The sequence below is a fragment of the Macaca mulatta genome, chromosome 9 (assembly GCF_049350105.2).
Source record: "Macaca mulatta isolate MMU2019108-1 chromosome 9, T2T-MMU8v2.0, whole genome shotgun sequence".
Classification (NCBI taxonomy): Eukaryota; Metazoa; Chordata; class Mammalia; order Primates; family Cercopithecidae; genus Macaca; species Macaca mulatta.
This window is the reverse complement of record NC_133414.1, coordinates 79,750,054-79,761,350: the sequence shown is the minus strand read 5'-3', so window position 1 is coordinate 79,761,350 and position 11,297 is coordinate 79,750,054. Positions and strand designations below refer to the sequence as shown.

At 51.8% G+C, this 11,297-nt stretch overlaps 1 protein-coding gene across 1 annotated transcript in view; it reads left to right on the top strand.

The window, feature by feature from the left end:
• The first annotated feature begins 346 nt into the window (after positions 1–346).
• COL13A1 (collagen type XIII alpha 1 chain) overlaps positions 347–11,297 on the top strand; it is a 92,512-nt gene continuing 81,561 nt past the window's right edge. Inside the window, exons 1-4 of the mRNA XM_028826552.2 lie at positions 347–351; positions 4,704–4,730; positions 7,598–7,633; positions 10,466–10,492. Coding sequence (XP_028682385.2) covers positions 7,619–7,633; positions 10,466–10,492 — 42 coding nt within the window. The 5' untranslated portion in view covers positions 347–351; positions 4,704–4,730; positions 7,598–7,618. The remainder of the gene's footprint in view (positions 352–4,703; positions 4,731–7,597; positions 7,634–10,465; positions 10,493–11,297) is intronic.

Here is an 11,297-nt window from a genome sequence, read left to right as displayed (position 1 = left end):
CTGTCCCGTGTTCTGCAAAGCAGCCTTGTACACAAGTTCAGGCAGGTCACGAAAAGCCCATTTTGTGGGGTGGGAAGCTGAGGCAGAAGGGCCACCAGCAGGTCGCCAGCAGGGCTGAGCCTGGGGCCCAGATCTCTGGATTTCTCATCCAGTTATGAAAATATGGAGATGAAATAAAGGGGGAAGAGACTATATTGGTGAAAATGGGCCAGGAAAAGACAAACTTCGAAGACCAGATGGAAACCCCTCCGCTGAGGAATCCTTGGACGCTGCTCCCAAGGCAGCCTCCCCACCGCCCCTGCAGCAATGACACTGACCCAGGCATTTTCTCTCTCTCTTTCAGGACCTCCTGTAAGTACTCAAGCCGAGGGTCTCATGCATCTGAAAGGCCTGTGTCACTTGCTGGTAATGGGGTTCTGGGTGGGGACACTGCAAGCTGGGCCCCTGCTGTCTTGGGGAGGGCCTATGCGGGCTCCCGAGGGGTCCCTCCAGAAGGCTTCTTATAAGGGGGAGGCTACCATTTTGCTTTTCACCCACCTCTGCACCCCTCCAGGGCAAGACAATGGCTGCCCCCAGGGCAAAACAGGCCCCAAGTTTCAATCGAAAAGAATGGCTTTCTCTCTAATTAGCTCAGTTCTTTTGTCCCCCAAAGAAGCTATTGGAGTCAAAAAAAGAAAAAGCACCAGGCATTAGAAAGAAGAAAAGAGATCATCTCTCCTCAGTTGTCCTTGAAAAGTCTCAGAAAACAGGCCATCGAGCTGGCTCCAAGCGTGGTCTGCTCCAGAGGACTCATGTCCACACCCCTGAGTGGGCAGCTCTATTCTGGCCAAGTCACTTTGGGCAGGTGGTGGTGGTGGTGGTGGCAGTGGTTATGTGAGGGAGAGCGGTGTCAGCCGGTTAGACTGGGAGACAGTACATAAGTTATAGGCAGCACACCGCACTCCTTCCTGGCCTTGCTAGGAAGCCCAGGGTGGGGCGCGGGGTGGAGCCACTTCCAGAGAACCTGAGAAGAGCCCAAGGAGACTGCCTCCCTGAAGTAATGGATCCAGAGAACAGGAGCACCAGTCTTTGATATCCCAACAAAAGACCAGAGGGCGCTGGGGGAGCTGGAGATAGGAGTTGAAAGGGCCCAGCCCTCACATCAGATCTTTCTCAAGGTTGCTGAAATCAACCCTATCATCACCCCTTCCTTGGAGAAGTCATTTCCATAGTTGTTTTCCTCTTAATGTGTACCTGTGGGAGCTGCCTGCTTAATTTTTAGTAAAGGCCATTACTGAAGACTCCATTTGTGCCCTGAAAGGCCCTTGCACCCATGCTGAGGATCCCATGCCCCCTGACACATCACAGTGAAGCAGGATCTGTCATGTCATTGCTTGAAAGGAAGGATAATTTATTAAGGCGTGTTTGGTGTGTCAGATCTTAATTCCCTTCATCCATCTTCCAAAATAAACTCTGCCATAGAGAGCTTTCACCTGTTGGAAATGTGCTGCTTTTCCCTGTCTTATTCCGAGGAAGCCACAAGAGCCTTCAACTGCTCCCACCCTGCCTTGGGGCCTCCTGCACACACCTCACCCCCAGGGCTGGGATGCCAGGACAGCTCTGAGTCCCTGCCTGACTTGAGGGTCCTTCCCTCAATAGTAATTTTGCATTCTGAGAGCTGGTGCTGGCCCAACCCAGGGACTGTTCCCAGACCCCTTTGGGTCTGTGCTGAAGGAGCCCATGAGGTGGAAGGGGTGAGTCTCCACTCAGTCTCTGTCCACAGAGTGAAGGAGAAAGGCCCAGGTAGCTTTCCCCACATTCTGAGCCCAGCGCAGAAGAGGAGCCCTGAACCTTTGCCCAGTGCTGGCTGAAACCACAAGGCAAGAGGAGGAGGAAATGGGAAGCTGACCAGGGCAGGAATCATCTCCTCAGCCCTGTTATCTCTGCTTCCTGCAAAAGAAGAATGCTGGTGGCCAGAGAGAAGGGCTCTGAGATGCCTGTCTGCTGCCCTCTGGGTGTATCCTGGGGGCTGGCTCTGTCCTCCAACAGGAAGACCCAGGTTCCTATGGGCACAAGGTCAGCCAGTGCCTGAGAACACAACCATGCAGAATGGATTAAAGCTGCAGCAGGAACCATTTAGGAGGAAGCAAATTTGCAGCCACCACTGCCCCACCCATCATGCCCTTGGCAGACATTGCTAATCAATTAGGAGGCTTTTTTAACATAACCCATTAGTCTGTTACTCCCAATCCATTGGTGTCAGTGCTCGAGCTGACATCTATTGGCCATCCCTGGATTCGATTTAAGGGAGAATTTCTTAATACTGGGAACTGTGAGACTGAAAACAGATGACCAAGGGAAGTAGGGATGTATCTTTCTCTGAAGGAATACAGCGAAATATTTGCCAGCAGCTGCCAGGCCTTGCTGAATATGATCCTTGCTGAAATAGTAGCTAACACTTACTGTGTGTTAGACACTGTTATGTTTTTATGGAGGCAGTGTAACATAGTGATTATGAGCAAGGGCTCTGGGGCCGGACCAACTGCAGTCAAATCCTGGCACTGCCACTTTTTGCTTTGTGACCTTAGCAAGTTACTTAACCTCTCTCTGCCTCAGTCCCCTCATCTGTAAAATTAGAACAGTAATGATATCTGCTTCATATGGGTGTTGTAAGGAATATGTATGTGTGTACTATATATCTATATATATACACACACACACACACACACACACACACATATATATATATATATATATATATTTTTTTTTTTTTTTACTTAGGACATATTAATTCATTTAATCCTAAAAGCATAAGGCTTCCCTCAATGATGCCCAAAGATTTTTTGCAAACCTTTAATTTTTTTTTTTTTTTTTTTAGAGGCAGGGTCTCACTCTCACCCAGGTTGGGGTGCAGTGGTGTGATCATAGCTCACTGAAGCTTCAATCTCATGGGCTCAAGTGACCCTCCTGCCTCATCCTCCCAAGTAGCTAGTTCTACAGGCGTGTGCCCCCACACCTGGCTAATTTTTTTAATTTTGTTTTTAGAGACAGGGTTTTGCTATGTTGCCCAGGCTGGTCATGAACTCCTGACCTCAAGCCATCCTCCTGCCTCAGCCTCCCAAGTGGCTGGGTAAACCTTACATTTTAAGGAAGAAATTATGATTTTGTGAATTTTTGTTAATGAGTTTATTATTTTATTTATTTCTACCCCATCCCATTCCAAGAAACATTTTAGGAGGATTTACAAGCTATCTAAGGAAACAGGAGGTAAGGGGTGGAGAACAGAGGCAGGAAAGCAAGGGGAATCCAGAGCCATGGTACCGCAGCATCCTGTGCAGATGAGCCACACACTCGGCTCTGAGCTTCTCGGTGGTCAGAGCAAAGAGGAAAGCAGAGCTTTGGCAAGGGTCGGAGTGCAGTAAGGTAGGAGCGTGCCTGATGCTTGGGCAAGGCACAGCTTTTCCTGAGAATGGGGCCTGAAATCAGTTTCCCTCATGTGTCCTCGTAAGGGTGGCACGATATGGATGGTGTCGGTTGTAAGGACACAGCAAGCAAATTGCCCCTTCTGTTCCTATTCAGAGTAAACCCACTGCATGAGGTTGGGACCCTCCTCACCTGGGCCCCTTCCCTTCCCTGGGATGGGAGGTCACTGCCCCACTTCTCAGCCCACTCTGTGACATTAGGGGACAGGCAGTTTAGAAGCACGAGGAAGAGGGCATTGGTTCAGCACTAAAGCTCTGGTTTAAGGGACGCAGTGCCTGGTCTGTCCTTGTGGGGGCCTGGGAAAGCAGGGCTGTTGCCAGGTTCCTGGTATCCGCAGGCAGATTCATTCATTCGTAAATGTGTCTTAAGGACTACTGTGAGCTCCACATTGCTGAGGCACTGGGGACACATTCGTGAATGAAACAGGAAAGTCCCTACCTCAGGAGCTCACATTTTAGTGCTATGGGGCAAAACCAGCAACATGACGGGATGGCGACAAGTCCTGTCCCCATGAAGTCTGTAGCCCCACGTTCCCCAAGGACCCCCCTCCCCCGTGACTGGCGGGCGTCACTGCACCACCACGGAGCGGATGTCCTCAGGAACAGAGGTTAGAAGGGGTGACTTACTCCTGGTGCTGCCTGAACTTTTCTCAGCAGCCCTACAGGGACTTGTCTCCCAGGGAACACCCCAAGACCCACTCCTGGTTCTGCCTTCAGTTTATGGGAAGAGCAGGACGTCTGGAAAGAGAGGAACTGTATGTGACAGCAGGGTCTCTGGAGGGAGAAACCAAGGCCAGCCCCATGGCCGTCTCTGGCCTGTCCTCTTCTCTTCTAATAATCATGGTAATAGCTGCATTTATTTAGGACTTGCTATATGCCAGCCGCTGTGCTCAGTGCTTTACATACATTCTCTCGTTTGATCCTAACAGATAGGTAATGATTATTCTTCCATTTTCAAGATGAGAACATTGAGGCACAGGGAGACCAAGGCACTTGCTGAAGGGTACCCAAGTAGTAAGTGGCAGAGCCAAGCGGTGAACACAGGTGGGCTGTCTTCAGGGCCAGAACTGGAAGGAAGCTTCATGAGCCTTAGTGATCAAGCCTCCCCCTTCATTTTGTTCATAAAATAACAAAGGCCCACCCAAGTGGCTTGCCAGGGTCACACAGCTGGTTGGGACAGTGCTCAACAGTTAGGTGTTACAATACCCTGCCTGACCTATGGAAACTTCACTCTTCATTTAGGGTCCCACTGGAAGACCTGGACTCCCAGTAAGTAACTTTTGTTTCTTCTTTCCTTTGCATCTCTTTTACATGCTGTTTCTCAGTGAAGACTGGCTAGGCTGGGTGGCTGGTTTTTCTCCACGTGTATCTGGGTACAGGCCACTCTCCAGAGTCCCCGATCTATAGCTTAGGGTGAAGTCACCTCAGCTCCCTCCTCCTTTGAGATCTAGAGAGGACCCTGCTGGGGCATCTTTAGCTGCAGCCCTTGGTGCCCCTTTGCCCGAGGCAGACAAATTACAGCATGCAGATCCTTCCAAAACTGTGGCTGACTTCCAGACTGATGACCCTACCATGGTCAGCTGCAGGGATGGGCAGCCCACTGGCACACTGACCATCCCCCTGCATACCAGCTGACATTCAAACCACTGTTTTCCTATGCCTGCTGGTGAGAGAGCAGACTCAGAAACTTTGTTTTCCCCCAATTACCATGTCCCAATTCTAGAGAGTTACTGTGCCAAATAACCACGGGGACTTTGGGACAAAAAAGATAGCCATCTCTTATTGAAACCATTAGAGGAGCCAGGTACTGCATTGATCACCTTTCACACATTCGGCTTGTTCAACACCTCAGTGAAATGGGGATGATTATAAACCTGTTTTATACATGAGAGTCAGGAAGGTGAAATAGTTTGTCCATCTGTCCAAGCTTCAGGTGGGGACCTATTAGAGGCCCATATCATCACACACCATTCCGGACTGCTGTTGCTTGTGGTCTGTGCTCCACCTTCAAAACCCATCTTTAAAGTATTCTAAGACATTGCTCTGTGGAGTCTAGCCCAGGGCATGGATGAATGGAATACTGGGTCTGTGTTCCATGGACCCTCAGATGGGGAGTGACCCAGGCAAGATGCTGCAACCTGTCAGGGGGCCGGAATCAGGTATGGAGAGCACCCTGGCCTGGGGCTGGCACCAGTCTGCCCTGTCTCCCCGTACCAAAGGTCACATCTATGAGATTCCAGACCCTTATGTGCCTCCCTCTTACCTAATGACTCCCCTTTTAGACATGGATTATACTGTAACCTTTGGACTAATCCAACAGCTTCTAAAATTCATGCCTAGCAGTGGCTTTCTTAATGAAATGCATGTGGGGGAATGTTCAGACTTGCAAATGGAAACTCTCCCAGTAAGAGCCCCAGCGCAAAGGAAGACGAGTGGATCGGTCCCATGAAATCCAAGGAGGGGAAACATCAGATGACCGAGGGGAATGTGGGCAGACTTTGTTTTTTTCTTACAACATCCACCTTTAAAAAGCATTTAGGGGGCAATTGACAGAGCAGGGGCTGCTGCACATAGTTTCCAGTCCCTGGCCATTCCACACCCATCCCTAACCCAAGCATTTTATGGCCAGGACTGCAAAGAGCATTAGTTTTAAAAAAGAAATGAAAAAGAAACCAAAACAAACATCCTGAAATATCATTCAAAAGCCCAAGAGTGAGTGGACCATGGGGCTGCCACAGCCGACGACCAGCCCTGGCCCGGGGTCCTTCGCAGGCAGAGCCAATTTTGGATCCACAGGTCATGGTCCTGTTGACGCTTCCATGTGAAGAGACCTAGGAATAACCCTCAAAGAGACTATGGATGTGAGCCCCTGGTGTACAAAGCAAAAGGTGTGGAGTACAAACATGCTGATGAAATTCACCTGCCTGCGGCTGTGGTAGGCTTTACACGAGCAGATGCCATTTACTCAACACCAAAGGCCAGGCACTGGCCACATGCTTCTCAGAGACAGCATCATGTGCCATCCTCCCAGCAACCTCATGAGAAAGAAGCTCTTATCACCCCCACTCCACAGAACTGATGCTCAGGGAGGTTAAAGGAAGAGTCAGTGCTTCTAATCTGCACTGCTACCCTGCCATTCTTTAGCAAAAGTGGAACATTTTACTCAAAGCCACCATTGGTCTTGACCTTATGCGTTAATTTTAAGAGCCTAACTTCAGAAATAGTCACTTCTTTCAGGTGTGCCCCACATACATTGTGGATGCGCATTGTTCCTCGAGGCATTGTGCCTCAGTGGGGTTAGCAGATGCAGAGTCACCCCAGAAAAGCCCCTGCAGTCCCCTCCTGTCCAGCAGGCTGGAAAACCACCTGAGTCTCCGCACCCTATTGCTTTCCATCCGTCCAGGCTCCTAGCAAACTTTAGGCCCCACCCCAGGTTTTATGATGTCTGCATGCATATGATGGCAAAAAAATATTTTCTACCAAAAGGGGGAGGAACAAAACTTAATAAGCAGATTTCCAGAGTGAGAAGATGTAACCCCTGGCTACAAAACAAAGCATTTCCCTTGGAGCATCTGCAACTCGTGATTCGGCTGAATCCACATGGCTCATGGTCCTTCCTGTCAGTACTGGAGGTGGCCGAGAGGAGGGAGGAGTGGAGAAAGACTCCAGAGGTTGCTTTCTCAAACCAGGGGCTAGGGTGGAGCACTGCTCTCCAGCCCTGGCAGAGACAGACCGAGGAAAGTGATTCACCCATCTGTCACATGGGAGCTGCCAGTCACCCTGCTCTGTGCCTTGAAGTTGTGCATGATAAAGATGAGGCACATCCTGGCCATTGCTGGAATCGATGCAACAGTGAAATCTAAGGGAGTAAAGGCCTTGGAAAGGCATAGGGAAACTGAGGCCCAGCCTGGGACCAGACTCCTTCAGTGCCATAGCGGTGGCTGCTTGCTGAATAGTCCTTGGGAGGTGCATAGGGAGTGCACCTATGTGATGCTTGGGCATCATACAGGATGTTGTCCCCACTGCAAACCGGGTTAGCTGTGCCCTAAATCAGGTGCACAGCTTGCCTATAGGGTCCTTCACATGCTAGCCTGGTTCCAACCACATCTGACTGTTTCTGCCTCCTTCATCATCAGGGGGACAAAGGTGCCATTGGGATGCCTGGACGTGTGGTGAGTTGGCCCATTTGCACCTGCTCAGGTGGCCATTGCTTGCTTCTCCGTGCTGGCCTGTCCTCTAAACCATGGCAATGTGCTGTCTGCCCCAGGTTCAAGGAGAGGGTCAGCTCTTTCCCTTCCCCAGGCCCCAGTATGCTTCAGGGAGGGACAAGGAAGGAGAAGGGAAGTTGTATTCCAGTCCTTCAGACCTCACAATATGGCTTTACTCTCCAGAGAGCTGCCACAGCAAAGGAAAAACCCAACAAAGTTGCATGAACAAAGCCCTTTGCCAGTTACCTGCTGGGAATGGGAGGAACAAACTGAGCCTCGACATCAGAAGGACTCCCACTCCACCCTCCAAAGCTGGCAGCTCACCCTCAGATTCACAGCTGCTCCTGCAAACCCCTCGGGGGAGCCAGGGTTCCCAGAGGCCTTCTCTGTAGACAGAGATGCACTAAGAGATGGTGAAGACAGGGCTTGGCCCCGGGTGGCACCTCCAAGTCCTCACTAGGAGGCCGAGAGTTAAAACATTCCCTGTTTCCTGCTGGAAAATGAGGATGGAGAAGGGTAGATGAGAATGTTTGATGGAGAGGGTGTTTCCCAGAAATGGGAAGGCCAGCAGCAGCCCTTGAGTGTCTACAAAGGGCTAGAAAGGCAGTAGCCTAAGGCAGTGATGGCCATGCCCCACCCTCACCACTCCCCAGCCTGGGCTGGGACAGGGCCTCAGCCGCTCTCCCCATGTGACTCCTAACTTGCCATCAGCCCCTGCCTCCCCTGGCTTCCCAAGACCCCTGACCACCCCCATGTCATTCTCAGCTTTGCCTCAGAATCTCATGGGATTGGCTGTAGGAGTGGGTCACACATCCTTGTGTGAATTTGCATGCCTGGTGTAAGCCTGCCAGTGCTCGGAGGCTGAGAAAAGGCATCCAAATGGAAGCTGACCCCTGCTAGTTCTAACTGCTTGCTGGTGTTGTGCTAAGAGCCTTGTATTAGCTTACTCAGACTTCACAAGAACTGCATGAGGTAAACAACGGTTTCCACCCCTACTTTTCCGATGAGAAAACTGAGGCTCAGAAGCTAAATGTCCTTCCCAAGCTCACACAGTCAGGAAGTGGCTGAGCAGAAATCTGAACTCAGACAGCCCAACTCCAAACCTGCACTCTTGATCCTGACATTATTACTACTCCCCGCTCACCACCCACCCCTCCTGGCCTTGCAGCTCTGAGGAGGGTCTGATCCTTAGAATGAAGCCCCCGAGGCCTGGGATATTTCAGAGTTCAGGGAAAGTTCCATGTCACGGAGCTTTGCTCTCTCCAGGGCCCACCCAAGGCCTGTCTATGGAGGCATGGAGGCTGGGAGCACTGGGCTGCCCCACGTGAATCTCCCACCACTTCCCAGAGCAGAGCATGGTGGAATTGCTGCCTGGCTCTGTCTCTTTTCTTCCATTTTCTAACTCCAGATCCTGAGTCCACCCAAGCCGTCACAGGCTCTGAACAGAGCGGGGAAACATGATTCAGCCATCCTTTCCCGAGGGCCTGAGCATGTGGACCTGAGCCAGTCACCTGCGTTACCATAGCCCTCTGAGCCCCTGTCTTCCAAATGAAGATGTTAAGACTCACTGCACCTGAGATAGGGTGGAGTTGGGCTTTGTACCCAAGCCAACTGTGGGACCCCAAAGTCCCTGCTCCCAGGGAAGCTTCAGGAGCCTCTCCCGAGTGCAGAGACCGGCCACAGGGAAGGCTGCAAAATGCAAAGTGGCAGCTCTGGGCCTCCCCGCCCTGTCCGTACTGTCCTCCTTCTTGGACCTTGTGGACACCTTCCCCCAGGAAGCGTCCACACTTCTCCCCCATAGCAGTGGAGGAAGAAGGAGGGGAGCTGCAGGAGGTCTCCCCACTTCCTTCTTAGGAAGGAAGCCACTCTGGCTGCTGGTGCTATTTTAAATGTGACAATGGGCCCATTTGTTTGCCCAGTAGGGGTCCTGGCAGGAGCCACCTGATAAGCAGTGAGGTGGCCAGTAGGTGTGACATGCCTGGGTCATCCCTGGGGTTTACCAGAGGTGGCCCCACTGGCTTGTCCAGAGCAGGGTGGATTGGGACTGCCCATCTACTGGTCACTGTGGTTGCAAGGGATCCTTGGCCGCCTAACCAGCCTCCTCTGCATCACTGACCCGTGCTCCATCCTTCCAGAGATGTGTGTCCTGCCTTCTGGCCTCCTGTGGTTCTCCATGCCCCCTCCCTCCACCTTGCCTGGCCAGGCCCAAGGACTCCAGGCTTGTCTAGCTTGGCAAAGCTTTGTTCTTGGTGTTCAGCTGGACCTGCAAACCTCCTAGACACCAGCATCACAACACAGTCCTGGGGCAATTCCCCCCATCCCCACCCCAACCTCAGAGTGTCCTGGCCAGCTGGGGCCATGGCTTCTGGGGAAGACTTCCTGACTTAGGTGGGATCTTGTTATCTTTTCTCTCTCTCTGTCTCTCTCCAATTATCTGGCTTTCTCTCTCTCTCTCTCTCTCTCTCTCTCTCTCTCTCTGTCACACACACACACACACACACACACACGTGCCTCAAGAGGGCCTCTCACAGCCCCAGCCTCTGTTCCTCAGTTATCTGGAGCAGCTGCACATTGCAGCCGCTGCCTTCCACATGCCACATGCTGTGCTTGTTGGACGTGGACCTGTCATGTGTCAGCATCTGTGTTTTGCTTTGTTTCTTATTTCACAGTGATTTCTTCTGTTTGGTTGTTGTGCCACAAACATGGATTCTCGTGTGGGTGCCTCTTTCTCATCCCCTCTTTTTTCTCTCCCTCCCTTTCCCTTCTTGCACCCTGTGTTGCATGTGGCTGCCCCAGGGAGTAAAGGGCCAACCAGGCGAGAAGGTGAGTCCACGCTTTCCCCTTCTGCCCTGCACCCAGCCTCCTCCTCCAGGTGGACTCTTGACAGGGAGACTCTTAGCCCTCCTCCCCCGATGAAAGCCTCAGCAGAGGGTGCTGGCTGGGCCTGCTGCCCTCACAGCCTCTCACAGCCCAGTTTCCTAACAGCTTCCATACCATCGGGCAGCAGTCTTGGGATTCCTGGGCGGCGGTCCCAGCTTTCCCGGCTGAGCAGGTCTCCCCTGCCCTGCCCTGCCCTGACAGCATGAGGCCGCATCACTCTGGCCAACTGCTCTTTTGTGTAGCTGGAACTGCCCAGGGGGACCCCCAAGGTTATGGAATAGACCCTGGGAAGTCAGAAACCCCGAAGCCATCCTGGAACATCAGCCCTGCGGGGTTCTGGAGAGATTTCTGAGAGCAACACTTCTTTTTTTTTTTTTTTTTTTTTTGAGATGGAGTCTCCCTCTGTCACCCAGGCTGGAGTGCAGTGGCGAGATCTTGGCTCACTGCAACCTCTGTCTCCTGGGTTCAAGCAATTCTCCTACCTCAGCCTCCCAAATAGCTGGGATTGCAGGTGCATGCCACTACACCCAGCTAATTTTTGCAGTTTTAGTAGAGACGGAGTTTCACCATGTTGGCCAGGCTGGTCTCGAATTCCTGACCTCAGGCGATCCGCCCACCTTGTCCTCCCAAAGTGCTGGGATTACAGGCGTGAGCCACCATGCCTGGCCAAGCACAACACTTCTAAGGAGCTCACTCTGCAGATGAGGAAACTCATCTGATGCCCAAGGAAGGAGCAGGGCTGGCCCAA